At 53.1% G+C, this 22,600-nt stretch overlaps 1 protein-coding gene across 1 annotated transcript; it reads left to right on the plus strand.

Moving 5' to 3' along the window:
- Positions 1 to 595: 595 nt before the first annotated feature.
- Positions 596 to 4,536, plus strand: CD248 (CD248 molecule). The gene has a single exon (XM_035098399.3). The coding sequence runs from the start codon at positions 647 to 649 to the stop codon at positions 2,807 to 2,809; it is 2,163 nt and encodes a 720-aa protein (XP_034954290.3). The 5' UTR covers positions 596 to 646; the 3' UTR covers positions 2,810 to 4,536.
- Positions 4,537 to 22,600: the final 18,064 nt, after the last annotated feature.

Here is a 22,600-nt window from a genome sequence, read left to right on the forward strand (position 1 = left end):
CTGCACTCGCAGTACTTCAGCTGAGGTCACACTGGCTCAGAATAAAGTTGGGCCTAGTGGTTAGAGCAGGGGTGGGGGACCTGAGGGTTCTCCTTAAGCAAATAAAGAAAATGACCCACTGAGGAAAGGCAAAAACTAGTCCAGCCTTCCGCTTTTGCCTGTGGCCCTCCTCATCATGCGGCCCTTGGAAGGTCACTCAGAAAGGAATGTGGCCCCCTGTCTGAAAGAAAGTTCCCCACCTGAGTTAGAGAGCGAGAGAAGGGGCTGGGGGATGATAGAGAGAAGAACTGAGACGGTCCGGGCTGCTCCTGTGAGTCTCTCTCTGCTAAGTAGCCGGGGCAGGATTCCGGGTGGGGGTCTTTCTCCGTTTGTCTATGGCCTCCCTGCCTGCCTCCCTCCCGCTCTCCTGCCGCGGCTGGAGGTTTTCTTCTTCCTCCTCCTCCTCTTATTCTTCCCCGACTCTGGTTCCCTCCTGGCAGGGGCTCAAATCGGCGCCTTAGAAGGGCAAAGGCGGGGAATGGGACGCCCGCTCCGTCTGCGGCTCCTCCCCATCCCACCCTGGCTGGGGAAAAGGGGAAAGGAAAGGGAATGGGGGGCCCCCGGGCTGTCAGAGCGCTGGACGGCAGTGGCGCGGCAGGGCAGGGCGATGCTCTGGCGAAGAGGAGGACGAGGACGGCCCAGGCCGCGGCTGCTTCTGCTTCTGCTGGCGCTGCTGCTTGTAGCTTGTTGGCTTCCCGGCGCCGGGGCACAAGAGGCGCAGGCCGCCTGCGGCCCCGACGGCTGCTATGCCGTCTACTTCCAGCGCCGCAGCTTCCTGGACGCCTGGCGCGGGTGCCGGGAGCTGGGGGGCAACCTGGCCACGCTGAAGTACTCCGAGGAGGCGGCCCAGGTGGCCGAGCTGCTCCGCGATGTTCGAGGGGGTGGCGGCGGCCACGCGCAAGGCCCGCAGCGGCTCCTCTGGATCGGGCTGCAGCGCCAGCCGCGCCAGTGCTTCCCGCAACGGCCGCTGCGGGGCTTCACTTGGACGACGGGCGACCAAGACACGTCCTACACCAACTGGGCGCGCTCGCCTAGCAGCGGCGTCGGGGGACCCAGCTGTGCTGCGCCCCGCTGCGTGGTGCTGGGCGAGCGGGACCTGCAGTGGCTCGACGGCTCCTGCACCGTCCCAGTCGACGGTTACCTCTGCCGCTTCTCCTTCCAGGGGATGTGCGCCGGCCTGGCGGAAGAGGAGGAGGAGGAGATGGAGGAGGAGGGTGGAGGAGCCTCGACGGTCGCCTACAGCACCCCGTTCGGCCCGGCCAGCGGCGCCCTCCGCTACGTCCCCTTCGGCACGGTGGCTGCCGTGACCTGCGGCCGGGCGGGGCCGGCGGTGTCGGTGCTGTGCATGCAGAAGGAGGACGGCAGCGTGGCCTGGTCCAAGGACGCGCCGCTGTGCCGGGAGGCCGTCTATCAGCACAGCTGGTGCGAGGGGGACAACGGTGGGTGCCAGCAGCTCTGCCTGGACGAGGGCTCGGGCTATTCCTGTGAGTGCCACGCCGGGTACTTCCTCCTCCCCGACGGACACTCCTGCGCCTCCCACACCCACCACGACGGCGGCGCTGACGGAGACGCCTGCCGGGGCCGCCCGTGCCAGTTCGGCTGCGTGCCCGACGGGGAGGCGGCAGACGGTTACCGGTGCCAATGCCCCACTGGCTACGAGCTGGGCAGCGACGGCCACCTGTGCGAGGACCTGGACGAGTGCGCGGAGGCGCCTTGCGAGCACCAGTGCGAGAACACAGACGGCTCCTTCGTGTGCCGCTGCCACCTGGGCTTCAGCCCGTCGGAGGAGGAGCCCGGCCGCTGCGCCGACACCGACGAGTGCCAGATCCCCGGCGTGTGCCAGCAGATGTGCGTCAACTACGTCGGGGGCTTCGAGTGCTACTGCACCGAGGGCTACGACTTGGAGCCCGACGGCATCACCTGCAGCCCCGTGGCCCACCCACCCCCGATGGCCACCGCCCAGAGCCACCGCGGAGCCGGCTTCCTACACCACTTCGACGGTGGGCTGGGCTGGGAGATGGAGGGCGAGCTGGAGGACGGCGTCGAGGAAGAGGAGGACAGCGATCACAGTCTGGCCCTTTCCGACCACCTCTCCGTTTTCCAAGACGCCAGAGTCGCCTCTCCATTCTTCCCCCCAGACCCCCGCCTGGTTCCCCGCATGCTGCCGGCCACGGAACCCTCAAACCCGAAGTCGACCGCGCCCCTTTTAGACTCCAGCCCCTCCTCCCGACGTTCTAGCATGCCCCCCAATTCCACCCCCACCGCTGCTTGGGGCCTCCCCACTGCCTCCCGCTCCCCCTCCCCGTTCCCTGTAACGGACGCCCCCCGAGACACCCCGAGTCCCCCTGAGCTGTTGGCGGATCCCACATCCCCGACGGTCCCGCTCGCTCCGACGATCCCTCCGCCTTCCCTCCACCGCCCTCCCGTCTCGGCTGATTCTCCTGGTGAGGAGGAGGGTCCCGCGGTGGTCGGGGGAGTCCGAGCAGCGCCCCCCACTTCTGCTCCCCCCGCCACTCCAACCCCCGACGGGGCGCCCGGGCGGCAGCGGAGGGATGACCGGTGGCTGCTGGTGGCGCTGCTGGTGCCCATCTGCGTCTTCGTGGTCATCATGCTGGCACTGGGCATCGTCTACTGCACCCGCTGTGGTGCCCAGGCCAAGAGCCGCAGCGTCACCCAGTGCTACCGGTGGGTGATCAGCTCGGCGGGCAAAGGGGCTCCCCCGACGGCCTCCAGGCCCGGCCAGCCGGCCACTTGCAGAACCAGCGTCTGAGCCCTGGGCTGGCCAGCTGCGCTGTGCCCCCCACGCCTGGCTGGCACAGAACAGACTCAGCTGCTCATAGCTGGCAGGAAAGCTGGAACCTCAGAAAACCAACACCACATGTGGTCAGTTATATCTGACCACAACCAGGAAACGACAGAGGCCTCTTACTTGGCTTGGAGCAACGTACCGTAGGAACCCAATCACTGGTCCATCTAGTTCAGTATTGTCTACACGGACCGGCAGCAGCTCTCCTGGGTTTTAGATGGGGGATAATTCCGGGCCTGCCTGGAGATGCCACTACGGACTGAGCCTGGAACTTCCTGAAATGTGGGGCAGATGCTCTGCCCCTGAACTACTGGGAGCCCAGGCACCCAGGCCAGGCCAGCTGGAAGGCTGCCGTGGCAAAGAGACTCTTGACACTGGACCAGAGCTGTCCCTCCCTGGCTGGGACACAAGAGACGCCAAACAAGTACAGTATGAACCAGGAACTTTAAGAGCACGGGTCCCTCCAGATCAGGCCTGGACGGGCAGCGCCTCTCCAGGGTTTCACGCAGGATTCCCCCCTCCCCCTCCTCCAGGGGCAGTTGGGCAATCTTAGACTGAAGTTGGTGGTCTTATGGGGATGGGGGAGAAGCCTTCGGCAGATGGAGAAGTGTGCGACTTCAAAACATAACCAGCCCTGTTGCATTTGCGCTCTCTGCCAGGGAGGCTCGCCCTTCCCCAACACCGTGGGGGCGGGCTGGGCTGCAGAGTCCTCGCTCATCTGGCACACACAGAGAGCAGCACACCCTGCTAGTTGGGGACGCACTGTCACCTCAGGACAGGGGTGCCGACTTGAGTAACATATTGGGGGCCCCAGGTAAGCCTTGACCCACAATCACAAGACGAGGCACGCACGCACCGTTTGAATGGCAACACCCATCAACTTTAGGGGAGCCCAGCCTACTCAAATATTTTATTGGGGTGGGGAGAAGGGACCTCGGGTCCCTAGAAATGGGCTCTTTAACCTCAGGGTGTCAGGGACCCCTTTAATGCCCCTGGGGTGCACACAAGCTAGGAAAAGGGGTATCTAGCTGGGGGAGGCTGGGCCCACACCAATGCCTCTTTCTCCCCTCCCCCTTGTCCATCTGGTCAGAAGGGCCGGAGGGAGGAGGGGCACTCTTGGGATGAAGCCCCCTGGGTCACAAGAACCCCTCTCATTGCAGGCAAAAAACTTCATGCCCTTCTTGAGTTGGGCACTGGGGGCTTGTGAGGAGTGGGATGGGGAAAAGGCCCACGCTGGGGTGGGCCCCCGATTCATGATTTGCACCAGGCCCTGCCGCCCCCCTCCCGCCCCCTTTGGAAAAGAAGTGCATTCCAGACCCACGCAGCGGAGGGGGGAGGCAGATTCAGAAAGCGCACTCCAATGAGGAAGACAGGTTTTTCTCTTTGGCCTAGGTGACAGCAGGGGGCGTGTGCGTCTTGTTGCAAAGAGGCGAGGGGTGGGGAGAAGGGTGGGGAGAAGGGAGGAAAGAAGGATGGAGGGGCCGAGGTGGGCTGGGGGGGGGTTGGAAACGCAGATCTCTGCATGCCAGGAAAGGGTCTGCACTGATCGTGACTGCTGATGTACTTTTCCTTTGTGGGGGAATTGTTCCCCCTTGGTTATTATTTTTCCTCTTTTTCCCCCGTTCCTTCTTTCTTTCTTTCTTCAGTGTGTCCAATAAAAGGGCTGGCGCCTCCACCTGGCTGGAATGAGAGGAGAGTCTTATGAGAACAGTTGGTGGTGGTGGGGTGGGCGGGGAGGAAACGGGGCGGGGGGGGTAAGAGAGAGAGAGCGTGCCTGAGAGGACCCCACATTTATAGCGCTCAAGGCAGAATTAGATTACGGTGGCCAGATTCAGAGCGGGGAGAGTCCTCCTAGATTAGGGGTGGGGCTGCAATGGTTAGGGAGTGGGAACAGAGACCCTTTTTAAGAGTCCTGGGCCGGCTGGTAGCCATTGGTGGGGCATGAGGACTAGTTGGCTGAAGAGTAATAAAATGCCAAGCGGTAGGCAGATCACAAGTCCTGGGGGCTGGTTCTTCCTCTGGAAAGCAAGTGGATTCTGGTGCGTTAAGAGGAGGGAGGGAAAGGTGAGATTGGTGACCAGGGGTGCCTCACCAAGGCTGGAATTATTATTATTATTATTATTATTATTATTATTATTATTATTAAATCCCTATACCACCCTTCATCCAAAAATCACAAGGCGGTTTACAATATAAATACGCAAAAATACATACAGTAGTAAATGGAGCTTAAGGGAGATAAAAGGATATGGTCCATGCATTTTAATGCTATTGATATATAATATATTGACAAGGGGGGTTGGGAACCTATGGAGGAGAGAGGGACAATAACTAGTGGGCTGCCTTTTTGTGCTTTTTTTGCAAAGTGGGGGCAGTGGGAACAGGCTCCAGGGGAGAAACAGCAGAGGAGAGAGAGGGTTGTGCCTCTCTTCCAGACCCCATAATTTCAAAATTAAAGATCTGGTTTTCCAGAAACATCGACCACATCTGACACAACGACCTCCCAGGATCTTTCCCACGGCTTGCCATGTTGGTAGCCCCTAGTTTTGGAGAAAGGGGGTGGGGAGTCTGGATAGTAACTTGGACTGCATCCCATCCCCCATAGGTCTTCACTATCATTGCCTCCCATATCCACACACATCTCCTTTCTGAAGTATTAGCAGCCCAATTAAGATGGAAGTCAGGGGAAATGAGGGAGAGGCTGCAAATAGGGAACAGTGGGCTTGGTGAGTGCCTGTCTAAGCATTGCACATTTGAGGAGAGGTAGTTACTTTGTTAGTGTAAAGGGACCACGCAGAAAACTGGCTTTCATGACTCGCTGTGACTGCCAGGCCCAGAAAAGCAATCATAGAAATCAAACCCAGTAAGATGTGACCCCCCTCTTTTTTCTTTTTTTCTGAAAATCCCAGATGTGTCTGGTTATGTAGCTAGTTGGAGGTGAATGGAATACACTCTGCTCAAGCCTAGAGGCTTTCTCCCCTTTATGATCCTTTAGCTGCTTGCAGAACTGAGCTTGCTGTTCATCACAGTTTCTGGGGCAAAAATTAGGTTCACCCCCTAGACTATGGGTGCTGAGGGCGTGAGAGTAGCTTTTAGCAAGCCAGAGAAACTGAGATCACAGCAGATGAAGAAGCCCACCCTTCTCTTCCTATTCCCAGCCCACCCCCTGCATGAGTCAGCCTAAGCAAGTCTGGCTGTAGTTTGCATGGATGGGTGTGGTGGCAATGCAACACTTGGCCTAATTTTTGGGTGGGTGGGGGGGCTCGGTGGCTGTGGGGCACCCAACAAACTCTGGAATATGTTAACCCTTTGCGACGCTTCGAGAGGGAGATCTAAGAACTTGTTCAGCGGGGAAACAATTCCTGGACCTTAAGGAAACTGAGGAGATGGTGTGTGTGTGTGGGGGGAATCTGTGAGGTTGTAAGGAATGTGTGCTATTGGGGGGGGGGGAGGCAGATCATGCCCCTCCAAGCCCCTCCAGTTAACTCATTCCTTCCCATCCCTCCTCTTCATTGTCAGAACGCCAATATTTTTTGAAGTGTGCAAGTGTTGGGTGTCTGGGGATGTCGGGTGTCTCCTGCTCTATTATTTCTTTCTCCCCACAAAACCCGCAAATATCTCCCCTTAAACCAAGCGTGCTACAGAAAACTCCCACTCCCCCTAAAAGAAACAAGAAGAAGACCCAAAGCCTCTCCCAGGCAAATTCAACATGAGTTAAAGCTGACGATGTGTGGCTAGAATAAGGAGGCCCGGTTCATGCTGTTTCCGCAATTTCTTGGGGTGGGGGTGGGGGCACTTGGCAGGAATGTGCTTGCCTTGCACATGGTGCAGAGAGGGTTAATATCAGCCTTAGGGTGGAATGTGAGCTTTCTGGAGACTTTTAATAAGGAACAGATGGGGCAGCGGCTGTACACTGGAAGGGATAGGCTGCCCCCTCCCCACACAGGCCCGGTCCCAGTGCCCCCCATCACCCTTCAGACCTAATAGGGGTGACATGGGTGCCTCCCCCCTCTTAAAGGGGCTCTGTGGCTCTAGCATCTGCACCACAGGCATAAATTCATTGGTAGAGCTTCCTATTTCTATGGACAGAGGCTGCAGTTGCATTCAGGCCCTGCTTGCTGGCATCCCAGAATGGACTTCTGGTTGGCCACTGTGAGAACAGGATGCTGGACTGGATGGGCCCTTTTTGGTCTGATCCTGCAGGACTTTCTTTCTTTCTTTTGCACTGTCATATTGGGGAGACACACACTGCACCAGTTGAATTTATGCCTGCTGTTGCAGCAGCTGTTAAAAGGCACGGGGAACCTTGATTTCAAATGGGCATGAAAGTGTTTCTAGAGTTATTTGGGGGAGTAAGAGGTTTGGAAGTCTGGATTTGTCCTTCCAACGGGCACCTAGGAAATTCAGCTTCTCATAACGGGTATCTGGCCACATGGGCGTAGCCAGGGGGGACAGGGGGCCACTGCCCCCCTAAATCAATAAAAATCTATAAAAATCTATAGCAAACTGAGGTTCTGTTCCCCCCCCCCCCACAAAAATCCTGGCTACGCCCATGTCTGGCCAGCCACTGTGGGAACAGTGGAGTAGACGGGCCTTTTTCCTTTTTTGTTGTAAATTTTATTTTATTATATATACACACACACACACACACACACACACACACACACACACACAACAAAATCAATTAAAAATACATTAAATGAGATTACTCTGAATCTTGAGACTCCCTCCCCCCATCCCCTCCATGGTTCCTAAAAACAATGTTTACAACTGCATATCAGTTCATATCCAAATTTTCCATCAGTCTAAATTGTCCATGAGTTTTGTTACTTTACAAGTACTTTCATCTGATTTCATCTGTCCACAATTATAGATGGGCCTTTTTCCTGATCCAGCAGTCAAGCTCTTCTTAGCTTCTCATGAATTAATGACTAAGTGGAAGTCAAGGAAGGGCACTCTTTGCATGCTTAGGATCACTGTTGACATTACCTCACATTTTCTGGAACTGAGCCCTGGAATAGGGAAGGGTGTGGAATAACGGGTTACAAGCGCATTCCTTTTGCACCCTCCCCTCAGTCCCTTTCACTGATTACATTTAAAGGCAACTCCCCATTTACGTAGGGAAATCACGTAGATTGGGAACACCATTGGAAAAGCCTGCAAACACCCTCTAAACCTCTGGAAACCTTTGAAAAAGCCTTTTAAAAAACACCAAACTCCACCAAACCCCAAACTTTGACCATGCCCTTTGTGGGATGGGTTTTAATGCGTAGGAGAAGAGATATAAATTGCAATTTGACCCTCCACGTGGGTGGTTTAAAGAGAGTTTCAAAATCCCATCCTTGTCAGGAAAATTTAAAAGCATAGGAATTAAGCTGTGATGTCTTCTTTTGAGCAAGTCTAGTCAATGAAGTATAGGGACCCAGGTGGCGCTGTGGGTTAAATCAGAGCCTAGGGCTTGCTGATCAGAAAGTTGGCGGTTCGAATCCCTGCAACGGGGTGAGCTCCCGTTGCTCGGTCCCAGCTCCTGCCCACCTAGCAGTTCGAAAGCACATCAAAGTGCAAGTAGATAAATAGGGACCGCTCCGACGGGAAGGTAAACGGCGTTTCCGTGCGCTGCTCTGGTTCGCCATAAGCAGCTTTGTCATGCTGGCCACATGACCCGGAAGCTGTCTGCAGACAAATGCTGGCTCCCTCGGCCTATAGAGCGAGATGAGCGCCGCAACCCCAGAGTCGGACACAACTGGACCTGATGGTCAGGGGCCCCTTTACCTTTACCTAGTCAATGAAGTACGGTAAGCTGGCTTTCCCCTTCTTACCCCACTTAACAAAGAATCAGGCAAAACCCGGGAAGTAAGTTTAAAAATGAAAATTTACCTTACTTTGTAATCATACATGGGTTGACAGCAATGGCAGCAGGAAAAACTGCAGGCAAAATATTTCTATTTACAGTGTAACCAGCTTCAGGCATGTGTCTAAAGCTGTAGGAAGCAGAGGTTATGTTCAAATCCAATATGGGCGGTACAGGTCAAAGGAAGAGAAAAAGAAAGTATTACATGCTCATTTGGGGAAATGACATCACACATTGTCCTCTCTACCAATGGCGTTTCTATGGTCTGAGTATCTACCTATCAGCAGTACTGCTCTGTGGACTTAGTCCCTTCTCATGCTAACTAGCAAGAATATGCATTTATTAGTTCTGGCTGCTAATGGCCCACACCCCTTGCTTCCCTGGATGGAGAAGAGAGTGTCAAAACAAGACTACTATGCAAAAGGTAAAAGGTTATATCCACTGCCCAACAGGGGCATGTGTGCTCCTGAAAGTAATGTGGTTCTCTGGCTGGAAAACCTTCACCACCCCGAGTCTACTCCATCCTCTGGCAACTGCCCTTCAGAGTCTCTCCCCTCACCTGCCAGCTGGTCCATTTTACCTGGATGTTTCAGAGATTGCACTTCTCGATGCAAAGTACATCTAGGGTTGCCAGACTCAATAGAGGACAGGACTTCTGTGCCTTTAATTGCCCTGCTCTCTTTTGAGTCTGGAAACCTTAAAGAGAAACCAGCAGACCCTTTGTCAAGCAAAGGGTCTGCTGGTTTCTCTTTAAGGTTTCCAGACTCAAAAGAGAGCCGGCCAATTAAAGGCACAGAAGTCCTGTCCTCTATTGAGTCTGGCAACCCTAAGCACATCTTCTTCCAGTGAGCTATTATTCCTCCCCTGGGAGCACATATACCAGCAGAAAGTGCAACATAGCAATGCTTTCTGATGCCACCAGCACCCGCCTCCTTGGGGCAGCTGCCGGGGCCCAAACACCCTACCAGCACCCACCATCAGCTCCAACATTTATCCTTCCTCCCCCCTTACCTTTTCTCAGCAGCTGGATATCGGAAACCACCCACCATTTTAGCCATGCTGCACCAGGGCATTGTGGGTCATTAAAATGACAGGTGTCCCACACTAAGCCAACTTTGGGACATCTCTCACCTGTTTCCCACAGCCAGAGATTTGTTTGTCCCAGGGAATTGTCCACTTGGAAAGGTACTAGTTTAATTCTTTGGCTGAGGTCCTCTCCATGCCCACCTCTTATCATTCACCAGCCAGCCTGTGCTTGGTGAGAACCTGGGTCCATCTGCTAATTTTACTGAAAGGTGTATTTTCCAGATCAGTTTTAGCACCAGTTTAGTTGAGGCTTTTAAAAAAACACACACCACAAGCTCTTGCTCAAGTGAGTCCCAGGATTGTTTTCGCCAGCTCCGCTCCCCTCTTTTCGATACCAAGCCCTCAAATAGCAAGAAAGGGAGTGCCTCTGAGGGTCTACAGAGTACTTTCCCTTCACCAAAAGGAAATACGGCCTGTATGTGGAGATTTAGGAGATCCCTCGAGGGTGCAGGTGTGAGTTTGGTTATGAAATTAATTAATGACTGGTTTTTGTGGAGGAAGCATGTGGAGAGAGCAAAGCGCGTCCTGCAAGCTTCTGAAAGAATCCGGACGGCTGGCTGCTTTCTACCTGACCCTGGCGGTCTCGGGTTCAAATTATGTCCATTCCCTTCCCCTTCCAAGTTGCTGGTTGTCAAAAAGGCTAGAACAGTGTGAATAAACGGAAGGTTCATAAGAACATAAGGAGAGCCCTGTGGATCGGGCCAGTGGCCCCACTTGTCCAGCACCCTGGTGGCCAGAGTAAAAGAGTGCCTCTGAGCATGTGCAGAGAGGCCTGCCAACCCCAGCGACCTCCCCTGAGAGGAAGACAAAGAGGCTGCAGAGGCTTAATCCCACGTGCTTATTTATTCTGCAACTGCAGCTGAACCAACCCCCTGCCCCAAATTTGAGGAGGGGATTCCATCGCTCAGGGAAACACAACACCCCCCCCATTTCCTGCAATGGGAGAGTGTGCGTTGAAGACCCTGGGCGGGCGTCCTTGTTAACAGGCTTTGCGCTGGAGCAGCGCTTGGGTGGGAAATCAGCCATCCGGCCCACACACAGACACTTGCCGAGGGACGGAGCCAGGAAATGGGGTGGGTGGGCGAGGCCTGGGAACCAGGATGCCAGGGTTCCCTTTTAGGGTCTGCAAGCAGCAGCAGCAGCAGCAGTGCCTTGTGGTTAGAGGCGAAGAGGTAGGTCAAAAGAGGTGGCGCTATAAACCCTGCTGCACACAAGGAATAACCCTCCCTCCATCTTCCCATAGTTCGGGCATCTTTCATGGATTTAACATTGGAGAAATTCAACAGGTGGAGCTCCAATCCATATTGGAAGTGAAGTATAATAATAATAATAATAATAATAATAATAATAATAATAATAATAATAATAATTATTTATTATTTGTACCCCGCCCATCCGGCTGGGTTTCATCAGCCACTCTGGGCGGCTTCCAACAAAGATTAAAATCCATTAAAATATCACACATTAAAAACTTCCCTAAACAGGGCTGCCTTCAGATGTTTTCTAAATGTAAGGTACAGTTATACCTCGGTTTACGTCCACTGTGATTTGAGTACTCTTGGTTTGAGTACTCCGCGGACCCAGAAGTGTTTACTTCCGGGTTCCGCGGCGCGCGTATGCGCAGAAGCGATCTGTACAGCGCGCACATGCGCAGAAGCTCTCTATCGGCGCTTCACACACGCACGGAAGCGCCGCTCCGTTTAAGTACATTTCGGGGAGCGAACGGCTCCCAGGAACCAATTGTGTACTTAAACCGAGATACCACTGTAGTTGTTTATCTCTTTGACATCGGATGGGAGGGCGTTCCACAGGGTGGGCGCCACTACCGAGAAGGCCCTCTGCCTGGTTCCCTGAAGCTTTGCTTCTCGCAGTGAGGCAACGGCCAGAAGGCCTCGGCGCTGGATCTCAGTGTCTGGGCAGAACAAATCAGTGTACTTGTTGAATTTCTAAATAAATATAGGCGTTCCAAATATGACACCCCCTGTAATTATTGTGTGGTAGGGATATGACCCAGAAAAACTGTCTGCAAACACACGTCGGTAAAGCGAGATGAACGCCGCAACCCCAGAGTCATTCGGGACTGGACTTAACTGTCAGGGGTCCTTTACATTTATCTTTAGGGATGTGATGGAAGTCTGAGTCTGTGTGTCCCCTCCCCCCCCACTTTATTATATTTATACACCAAATTTCTTGGAGGGAGCTGGAGGTGGTGTATATGATTCCCCCCCCCCCAAAAAAAAATCACTCTCCCAAGAACCCTGTGAAGAAGACCAGGCTGAGAGAGCGCCTGGCACATTGATCACCCAAGGAAGCTTTTTGGAGAAGTATGGATTTGACCCCATGCCTCTGACAGCCCCAGTCCAACATGGTAACCAATTACAGCACACCGGTGGCACTCCAGAGTGGTCATCTGACTAGCTTTGGGCCCGCTCCTCTGCCTTTAGACGAGGCTCTCATTGGAGAAGTTAGCCGGGGACTTTCTACTGCTTGTTGTGTCAAATCGAAACAGCAGAGGGGCGAAGGCTAGGCAGGCAGTTGGCAACGCTGTTTGCTGCATGCAAATATGTGGGGGGGGGGAAGGGGAGGCGCATAGTGGTTAGAGCGCTGTGTGGCAAAGCTATTCCTCCATCTCTAGGTAGGCAGCTCAGAGGCGGAGAATCTGCTTGGCAAGCAGAACGCTAGGGATCAGCGAGGGACTCCTGTCTGAAACTCTGGAGAGTCGCTGCTGCTGGTCAGTGCAGACAGTATTGAGCCAGATGGAACCAAGAGGCTGACTCAGTATAAGGCAGCTTCCTCTAGTCCTCCGTTTCCAGGCAGGGTGGAGGCTGCCGGCCGCCCTCGCTGCTCGCTGGCTGTTCCTCCTGGCCAGGGTTGCTGTGAGGTCAGGAGGAACGCTCAGTCCTTTCTGCTGCAGGCAGCCGCGTTGCTGTTAGTGACCGGGGTGGCCTCCACCCAAATGGTGAGCCTGGGTGGGGTGGGGGGTGCTGAATCCAGCCCACAAGACGGTCTGCTTTGTCTCATGTATTCCTCCTAAATCTCTCCCCCACAGCTCAGCTTCTTCAAACTTTTTTTCTTTAAAAAAATAAATCCCGGTTTTGTCATTTTGGCCTTCCTGGGAATAAATGGAGGCTGGGAGCACTGGATTAGGAAGGAGCATCTCCCACCACTAGGCACCACTCCCTCCTGCAATGCCCAAGTTCCGTCATATACCAACCGGAAGCTTAATCCCTGGCATTTATATATGCCCCACTTCTCCAAGTGCTCGGGGGGGGGGGGCACTTCTTATCCTCAAAACTACCTTACACGGCAGGTTAGGCTGACGGGTGGTGAATTGAAGGTTCGCAGAGCTGAAGGCAAGCCACGTTGGCTGTGTGTGGATTTGAACCCGAGCCCCCTTGGTCCAAGTCTAAAACGCTGTGGGGCTTGTAAGCCCAAACACTTCAGGCATATGTGGAACTGGTTCTGGTGAGACTGTGATGGTGGGCCCAGAAGGCACTCTGCACATGCTCCTATTTAACAGGACTTCACTTTATATTGAACCTGTCATAAACAGCTGACTGATTTGGAGCATGGAAAGGTTGCCTCAGTTTCTCCATCATGCTTTACTGAGGTGAGTCCCTGGGTACCAGAACCAAGCTCTTCCAATGGAGACTACCAGAGGACAGCAAGATGCCAAAGGCAGGCTCTCACCAGACCAAGATTAGGCTGGCAGCTCTTGTCTCGTTCAGTGTGGGGCTTGCATGGGAGTAGAGACCTTTCCAGCGGCTCAGACCTATATGCTTTCCATTCGGCTGCTTTTAACAGCACCCCAAAACTGCCCCTGATGAGGACTCCTCACCTCACCTCTATGGCTATACCCCCCACAAACTTCCTTTGCCCTGGGAACCATGGCGTCAAGCCTGGGAAATGTGGCTGTGTTTAGCCCAGAGGTTTCCCATCAATGTGCTGAACAATAATTTAGGAAGGGCTCTGCCAATTCATACACTCCCCCCAACCCCCAATAAGATATCTCAACGGGAAGGAAAATGGGAAGAACCACTGAGGTTAGTCTTATCCAGGCATCCCCAAACTGCGGCCCTCCAGATGTTTTGGCCTACAACTCCCATGATCCCTAGCTAGCAGAACCAGTGGTCAGGGGAGATGGGAATTGTAGTCCAAAACATTTGGAGGGCCACAGTTTGGGGATGCCTGGGACTCTTATCCCTCCCCCACAAACCTCTATACCTCTCACTGCTACAGGGCAGGCATAAATTCAACAGGTGAAGATGGCATGCCCATCTCTGTGTGCGACAGCTCAGGGCTGGGGCAGTTGCATGTCTGCCTGTCTTGACAGGAGCCAGGATGAATCCCTTAGCTGCCCCCCCCCCAGAATGAAAATGCTTCAAGCCAGGGCATTTCATGGTTAAAAGCAGGGGCTGTGGGCCTTTCTCCCTGAGAACTCCTGTCAACAGGCGATGACTTGAGATATCAAACACATGGAAAGGGCTCATCATTCATTCCCTCCCCCCCCCCGTTTTCTGGCAGAGATGGTGGCACTTAATTGTTTTAGAGCAGAGTGAGGTGGAAGATGATCTCCCCCCCCCCGCTTTTGCTGCCCCCTATTTTAAAGAGGGAAGTGTGGGGCTTTGCCTGGGGGTGGGGTGGGGGCTGGCAGTCAGGACTCCTGGGTTCTTTCCAGCCTTTGTCCTGCGAAAGCCATTTCCCCACTTGGCCCTGCCCCAGGCTGAGAGGGTGGGAGGGGACATCATCCAGCACCACAGGGGTTGGGTTGGGTGTGGGACACTGAGTTCCTTCTTTCTTTCCTTCTCTGGTTGTGGAAGCTGCCCCCCCCCATCCAGACATCTATCTCAACCCCCTGCTGCTGCATCTGGAACCCTAGACCAGCCCCAAAAGGATGGGGAGGGGGTGTTTGCAGGGGGAAAGGAGGGCTCTCTCTCTCTCTCTCTCTCTCTCTCTCTCTCTCTCTCTCTCTCTCTCTCTCTCTCTCTCTCTCTCTGTGTGTGTGTGTGTGTGTGTGTGTGCTTGGACTGGAGGGTATTTTTACAGAGGCAAGTGAATCTTTACTTTTCAAGGGTGGGGACCATATGCCAAGGAATCTTCCCCCCCCCACCCTCCTGTGCTTAGTTTGCAATGCAAGAGGTGCTAGGGCTCAAATTTCAGAAGCCCTCTGTCTGGCCTGACAGGAAGAGCTGGCTGTGATGATGACCCAGCTGCAAAGGAAGAGCACTTCTCTGTTCATGCTCAAGGATGCTGTCTTCCCCAAGCAATTTGCAAAGTGAATGCCCATGTCCCCCTGGTATTACATGCAGGTTCAAGAGCTGAGCTCTGGGGAGCTCAGGGAAGATTATCGGACCTCACTCATCCAACCTGGCAAGATGGATACATGGAAGGGTGGGAAAGCTGGGCAAAATGTGCATTATTTTGTCAACTCTAAAGGGGTGGAGATCTGCAGGCTTTTGCAATCAGGGCTGGACCTCAAATGGATGCAAAGTGGAATTGGATAGGGACTGTATGATCTCATCCCATACACTTAACAGATACGAGCAAGGAACAAACAGGAAAACACACAAGGCCTAAAGATGTGAAATGTGAATGAGGAACCTCAGTTCTGTTCTCACTGGCTCTCTGTGGAGAGAAAGAGGGGTGTATGTGGGGGGGAGGCAGGGTGTCACACAACCTGGGATCCCAGCAAGAGTGGGAAGGTGCAATTGTCACTACTAAGCCCCGATCCACGCAGCCAAAGATTTCTTGACTCTTCTGGAAGGGCCCTGCGGGTATTCTCCAAGGGCTGGCCCACAGTAGAAGAATTTATTGAAGCTCAGAGCTGAGTTGAAGCTAATTTAACCGGCAGATGACTGGAAACAGTCTGAGAAACATCTGGGAAGCAGAGTTGGCATTGTCAAAAAAAAATGTGCTGTCTGTGCACTTCATTCAGGTTCTGCTGTTTCGAAGGAGAGGGAGCAATGTCATCAATTCCAGGAACTGATTTCAAAGCTGGGGATCATATGGTGCAACCGTCCAGAGCGGCTCAATCTCTGAGCAAGCACAGAGTGCAAATTCATAACAAAGAAGAGAGTGACCTCAAACATGTGCAGAGCTTTTATTCTGCGCCATGGAGCAAACACAACTATGTTTCAGGAATTGAAGCGTAAAGGGATGCTGGTCTGAGCCCCAAGCCCATCTCATTAGCCGCTGAGCCCAATATCCATAATTAACCGCCAAATATCCAGGCTGAAACTTTAGGTAGAAAACTGAGCTCTTGACAGTGGAATTAAGTAGGGCTTGGCCCGTGAACCTGTCAGGCTAACAACATTAGGCTCTTACACAAGAGCAGAGGGTTTCCTGAGCATGGGCAGAGTCGCTTTCTATCACGGACTCATACACCTGTGGAATCAGAGGGAACAGTTTTCAGGATAGGAGAAATAGCATCTGGGTGTAATGATCTTTTCTTTCTTTCTCCACTTCCTTCAAACTCCTTTACAATCAAGGATCTTTCCTCCTGTATCAATGTTGTCTTCATCCACTTTGACCAGCAGCACCAATGGTCGGGGATTATGAGAGTAATTAATCCAGCAACACCCGGGGGGGCACAGATTCCCCATTCCTGTTCTATAATCACCGCGGCACTATGTTTGCTATGGGCACATTCATATGGATGGAGCAGAGTTCAAGAGTGGCAATTAAACATCTCTGTATTGAATTGTCATGGGTCAAAGTGGCAGGTGGGGGCTCTTGCATAGAATCATAGCATTGCAGAATTGGAAGGGACCCCAAGGGTCTGTGGGATGGAACACTGGGGCAGACAAGTCACAACAGTTCCTAGAGTGTCCACTAAGAGCAGGGGTCCCCAGACTTACCCCGCAGCGGGCCGGTGCCCGCCGCGCCGACTGCGCGGTGGGCCGGAGGGCAGGGGAGTGCGCGCGCAGCGGGCCGGAGGGCGGGGGAGTGCGCGCCCGTGCGCATGCGCACACGCACACGGGCGGGGAAAAATCGCCGAAAATCGCTTGTGCGCATGCGTATGGGCCTCCCCCGCCCCGGAAGTGCATCGGAAATGACCTCTTCTGGGTCGGGAGAGGCCCATACACATGCGCACAAAGGATTTTCGGCGATTTTTTGCCGATTTTTAAGTTCGTCGCCGCGCCGTGCGCCGTAAGAGCGGGCGGCGGCAGCGGGCGGCGGGGGTCGTCGCGGGCCGGATTGGGAGGCCGATTGGGCCGCATCCGGCCCGGGGGCCGTAGTTTGGGGACCCCTGACTAAGAGGAACTCACCTGGGGAACACCTGACTAAGTTCCTGTTCCTCCAGATATGCAGATGAGATGGATTAGCTGGCAGACAAAAGCTCCCAGCCAGCAGCCATTCTCTCTCTTAGCCATTTCTTCTTCCATGGGAACACATCTCCAGAGAATCTACAGTTAGGATGGTTCTCCCTCTTGGCCTGCAGCCAAGAGAGAGAGACCAAATGGAGCCTTACTTTACTAAGTAGTCTCCACATGCATACATTTGTAACTTTTCTACGTAAGCCTGCCTTTCTGAGATTATGCTGTTAACTCAGGATGAAACTGTAAGTAAACTCTATCTTATTTTATAAACACTGTGTTGTGTATTTCTTTTAAGAGGGACAAAGGGGACTTTGCCAGGAAGTGTAATATTGTACAGGTTTTAGCAAACCTGGACGCACACGCTTTGCTGCGCACAAAAGGGGAATGTCACTCTGCTGATATTGGAAGCTTGCTAACACAAGCTTGGATAGGATCTATCTAATAATATATCCTAATCCACATCCCTAACATTCCCACAGGGCTAACCCCCCTGCTATGTGTTGACTGTGAGTCTTCAGCCCGTACCTTCCAGGGACGAAGGATTCCAGCAACATCTGGAAAGCCACAGGTACACTGACTGTCAGCAGGGCTCCCACCAGGAGATGCTAGGGTTTGAGGCCAGGACTATTTGCATATAAATGGTTGGGCTTTAGCTATGGCCCTCCCACAGTTCTTGGACAGGAATCCTGGGATGGTTTTATAGCTTAGATAAATTCACAACAGCTAATTTTCTTAATGGCCACTAGCCATTACTGCCCTCCAGGTGTTTTGGGGCTACAACTCCCATCATGCTGTTTGTGGCTGATGGGAGCTGGAGCCCAACGATGGGCCACAGTTTCTCCATCCCTTTGTGATGACAGGAGCAAGCCCAGCAGTAAATCACACCGTGCAAGTTAGAGTTAACTCTTCATTAGCAAATAAAGGATCTGCACAGGGGTGTCAGCAACCCGTTCCCGCTAAGTCTTGCCCCCAGGAAGCAGTTGCTGTGACTGAAGCGGGAACGGGTTGCTGCCTAAGTCCCCTCCTCTCCAGGGTTTCCCCCAAGCAATCTGAGACTGTGCCTGCATCAAGCTAACTTCTCCTCCTCCCTCTTCAGGCCTCTCCTGGTTCTGAAAGACCAGGGACAAGGGGAGCTTGTCATAGCAGGAGAGGAAGACACCCTCCTGACGTATCTCTGCCTCTTGGCCTCCTTCCTCTCCTGCTTCAGCTTCTGCCTCTGATTCTACTCTTCTCTCTGCCACAGACTCTTCCTGCTCACTAAAACCTGTTGCCTCTTCAGCTTCCGACCCCTCCTCCTCCCCGTCTTCTCCCTCTGACCACTCATCGACACTCCCCACCTCTGAGCCTTCTTCCCTTGGGGGTTTCCCAGCTGATTCCTGACACCATTCATCTGCATCCAACCAGTCCATAACAATACGCAACACCCAGTTCCCAGCGGAGAGCGACCAGGGCAGCAGAGGACTGTTGCTTTCCTGCCCTGCTAGTTGGCTTTCCAAGGGCACCCGATTGGGGATGGGGAAGATGCTGGTCAATATTGGCCTTTGGCCTTTCCTTAGGTTCTTACAAGGGGAGAGTGCTGGGAGGGCCTCTGCTTTTGTGGGTCAGGCTTGCGAGTGCAGCAGATGAGGTCCCGGTTACGGAGGGGGTGCCTGCGTGGGTCCATGCAGCCAGGGCCCCCACATTCTGCACTGTGGGTGTGTGGGAAAGCCATTCGGAGCTTGTGATTAGAGCCAGGTGGATGTGGGTGAAGGGCAGGGCTTTCCCCCCACCGCCCCACCCCCTGGGAGGTGAGTCAGCCCGGGAAGAATCTGATGAGTTCATCTCTTCTGTCCCCACAGCAGGAGCCCCACCCTGGGCCAGCTCTTTGTTCCAGAGGCCATGAGCCAAGATGACCCAGAGGAACAGCTGGGCCCGCTCTCTTTCCTCGGTGCTCGGGTCCAGCCTGCGTGGAGAACTTTCGGCGTGGCCCAGGGTTACGAGCTGTCATTGACCCGAGTCTTCTGTGTGTGCCAAGGACTCCCATGATGCACCTCTGGCTCGGGAGCGTTGCCCTGGCTGGCTCTAACCACTAGGGGCCCACTGCCTTTCCGGAACTGCACGCAAGTTCACTTCCTGTGGAGTACTTGGAGAGAGCGGGTGGACAGACAGACAAAAGCAGCAAAGGGAAAAGGAGTTAGGAGGCTCTGGGGAGAGACAATGGGTCCCCTCCTGGAGCTGGGGCTTTGGCGATAGCTCCGTATTATCCTGGCAAAGGGGCGTAGCTCAGTGACAGGGCTGCTTTGCATGCAGAAGGTCTTGGGTTCAATCCCCAGCATCTCCTGTATGGATGGGAGAGACCCGTGCTTGAAACCCTGGAGATTCTCTGCCAGTCTGTGTTGGCAATACTACAGTAAGCTAACCAATGATTTGATGAAGTATACGACATCTTTTCTATGTTCCCAGGGTCTACACTAACGGGCAGAAGCTGCCTATAGATTTGGGATGGGGATATTCCCAGGCATGCCAAGGTTTGAACTCAGGTCCACTTGTGTTGTAAGGCAGGCACTCGGACATTGGGCTATGGCTCTTGTTTGAAACAGAGGGACCTGAAGGCAGCAAAATGATGCTCGTTCTAGGAGAGTCATGGAATGATAGAGTTGGAAGGGACCCCAAACGTCATCTATCTAGTTAGTACAACTGCCTGCAATGCAGGAATCCTGGCTTGACCCTGAGATTAAAAGTCTCCTCCTGCTCTGCTGACTGAGCAGCAACGGCTGAGATCAGAAGGAATGGGGCAAGCAGACTGATTCTTCCTCTTTTCTCGATGCTACCCCAGAAAGCCAAACCTCCAGACCAGCCTTTCCCCACTCCTGGCTGCGCCACCTGGGGCCGATGGGAGATCCAGGGGGACACAGGTCCCTCTCCCTGTTCCTTGGCCAAGACTGCCTCTTTCTCTCCCATGGCTGGTGCTGGAAGCCCAGCTGAGCTGCGTCCCAGTTCCCAGCCTCTTCCATCCCTGTCTCACTTCCTGTTCTCCCAGGGATAAGACGTGCTGAAGGCTAAGGGAGGGCAGGCCAGGCCGGATCCTGCCTCCCTCGGGAACTCGTCCCCACGGCAGCTGTGGGGCACGGGGGCAGGGTGGTCAAAGGATGCCGCGGAAGTGTCGGGGGAGGGGCGCAGCTGGGCCTCTGTGGCTGGAGCAGGGCCAGGGGGAGAATGAAGATGTCCTCTTAGTTCTTCGTCTCCCACCCCCATGCTCAGCAGGGACCAAAGGAGACTTTTCTTAAAGGGGGGGGGTGTTAAATGGGAAAAAAACAATCCCTTGTCCTTTGTACATGCTCTGCCTGCTTCAGAGACCCAGCGTCTGGGCAGAGTGTTCATTCTGCAGGGCGCCATCTCTGGGTCGCAGGCAGCGCCGTGAGAGAGGGCTGCTTCGGTGCAAATCTCTGGCAGAGCAAAACATTGGGAGAGAGCCTGGCCACAACCTCCTGTGCTGCAAAGGAGCTGCTGTGCTCTTCCTAGACCAGATGTGGCTTCGCTGGGACCCAAAGACAGGCTGTGTGCACGCCCTACATTTGAGGCACATGGCAACCTTCCCTTCAACTCCCCGCCCCCACCAATTATCTTGGGAACTGTAGTTTATCCCCCATTCCCAGAACCCTTAAACTACGGTTCCCAGGATTCTTTGGGGACAGACATGTGCATTAAATGTACAGTATGCCTGCACCCAGTGGTGTGCGGTGGAGGAAGGTGCGCTCTGCAGAAGTGCAGGGAGAGGGGGAGAAGTGTGGGTGGATAGGTGCCCCCCCATATTTTGTTCAAGTTGGTGCTTACGGTCACAATGTCTTCTACACTTGTGGCGAGATGTTTTGCATTTCTATTCTATTCTATTCTATTTACATATCAAAATCCATTCCTCGTACCTATATTGCATTTCTATTTAAACTTACACAATTATTTCTAAATCGGCAGCTATAAAGCAGATTTATAGCAAATTGTGTGCAAATTAACTCCTGTCCATTTTAGGCAAGTTTGCATCTTCTTTCGTCTTTTTCGGGGTCAGGCGTTTCTGGCAACAGCTCAGCAACCAAAATCCATTTCAGTACGTGTAGGCTCAAACCGGGCAGTCGTTATCTCCCATAAAACCTGGGATTTGACCACACAATCTGTTCTGGGCCTCCTGGCCTCGGATTTCTGTGTGTGTTAGATCCCTGTGCAGTTGCGACACCCACACAGAGATATGATTGAGGGGCCCAGAGGCAGGGTCCTTGCGGTGGGTGGGTGACCGGCCGTGTTTCGGTCACCTGCAACATGCAGCTGCTCTCTTAGTCCGAACGAACCGGCTTTGCAATGCTAGACCTCTCTGGGATGCAGAACTGGGATGTGAGCATTTTCCTTTGCTTTCTTTGCATGGGCCCAGGGAAGTTTCCCGTGACCATGCTGGAGAGGACAGGGAAGAAAACCTGGAGGTGTTCCCGAATGATCTTGGCCAGGGATTCTTCCACTGTCTGTCCCTGGCCTGTCTGGCAGAGTCAGCCTCTCCAAGGCCTCTTGGCTAATTCTCCCATACGCTGTTTCGATTTTCAGTTACCAGCCAAAGAAAGGAAAGACCTGAGCATGGAGCAAAAAAGTTCTGGTTGCCTCCCCTCAAAACGGATAATGTAGAGCTGGGAAAGCTTCAGAAAAGGGGATCCAAAATTAACCGGGGGAATTGGAGGGACTCCCCCATGAAGGAAGGCTGCAAGTTTTGGGGACTTTCTTGTTTCGAGAGAAGGCAAGCGAGAGGCAACATGATAGATGTTTATAAAATTGTGCCTAGCAAGGAGAAGGTGGACAGAGAAAAGGTTTTTAGTAACTCTAGAACTGCAGGACACCCATTGAAGCTGAATGTTGGAAGATGTGGGACAGGTGGGGGAGTCCTTATTCACTCAGCACATAGTTAAGCTGTGGAACTCACTCCCACTGGAAGCAGTGACAGACTCTCCAAGTGCTCCTATTTCCCAGGGACAGTCCTGGATTTATAGGAGACAATTTCTGCGACGTTATTAATGCAAGTTACAGGTAGGTAGCCATGTTGGTCTGACGTGGTCGAGAAAAAAAAAATCCTTCCAGTAGCACCTTAGAGACCAACTAAGTTTGTCATTGGTATGAGCTTTCGTTATTAATTTCGTTATTAATGCAGTAAGATCTGTGAAGGAAAGGAGGATGATAAAGATTAGACCACCCACAAGAAAGAAGGAAAAGGAAATAATCACAGCAGCTGCCACCGATTACATTGGAACACATGAGCAGAGAACACATGGTACATTTGGAAAAAGATAATATATTATTATATTTACATTTATTATTAAACTTATTAACATTATTAAATTTGAATTACATTTAAATTTTTATTATTATATTAGTAGCATTATGATTAAATTATTAATTAAATTTCTATGCCGCCCTTCCTCCAAGGATCACAGGATGGTTTACAATATAAAAACGCAAAAATACATGCCATAGTAACAAACAGAAAGA

This window comes from Zootoca vivipara, chromosome 16, assembly GCF_965207765.1.
Source record: "Zootoca vivipara chromosome 16, rZooViv2.hap1.1, whole genome shotgun sequence".
Lineage (NCBI taxonomy): Eukaryota > Metazoa > Chordata > Lepidosauria > Squamata > Lacertidae > Zootoca > Zootoca vivipara.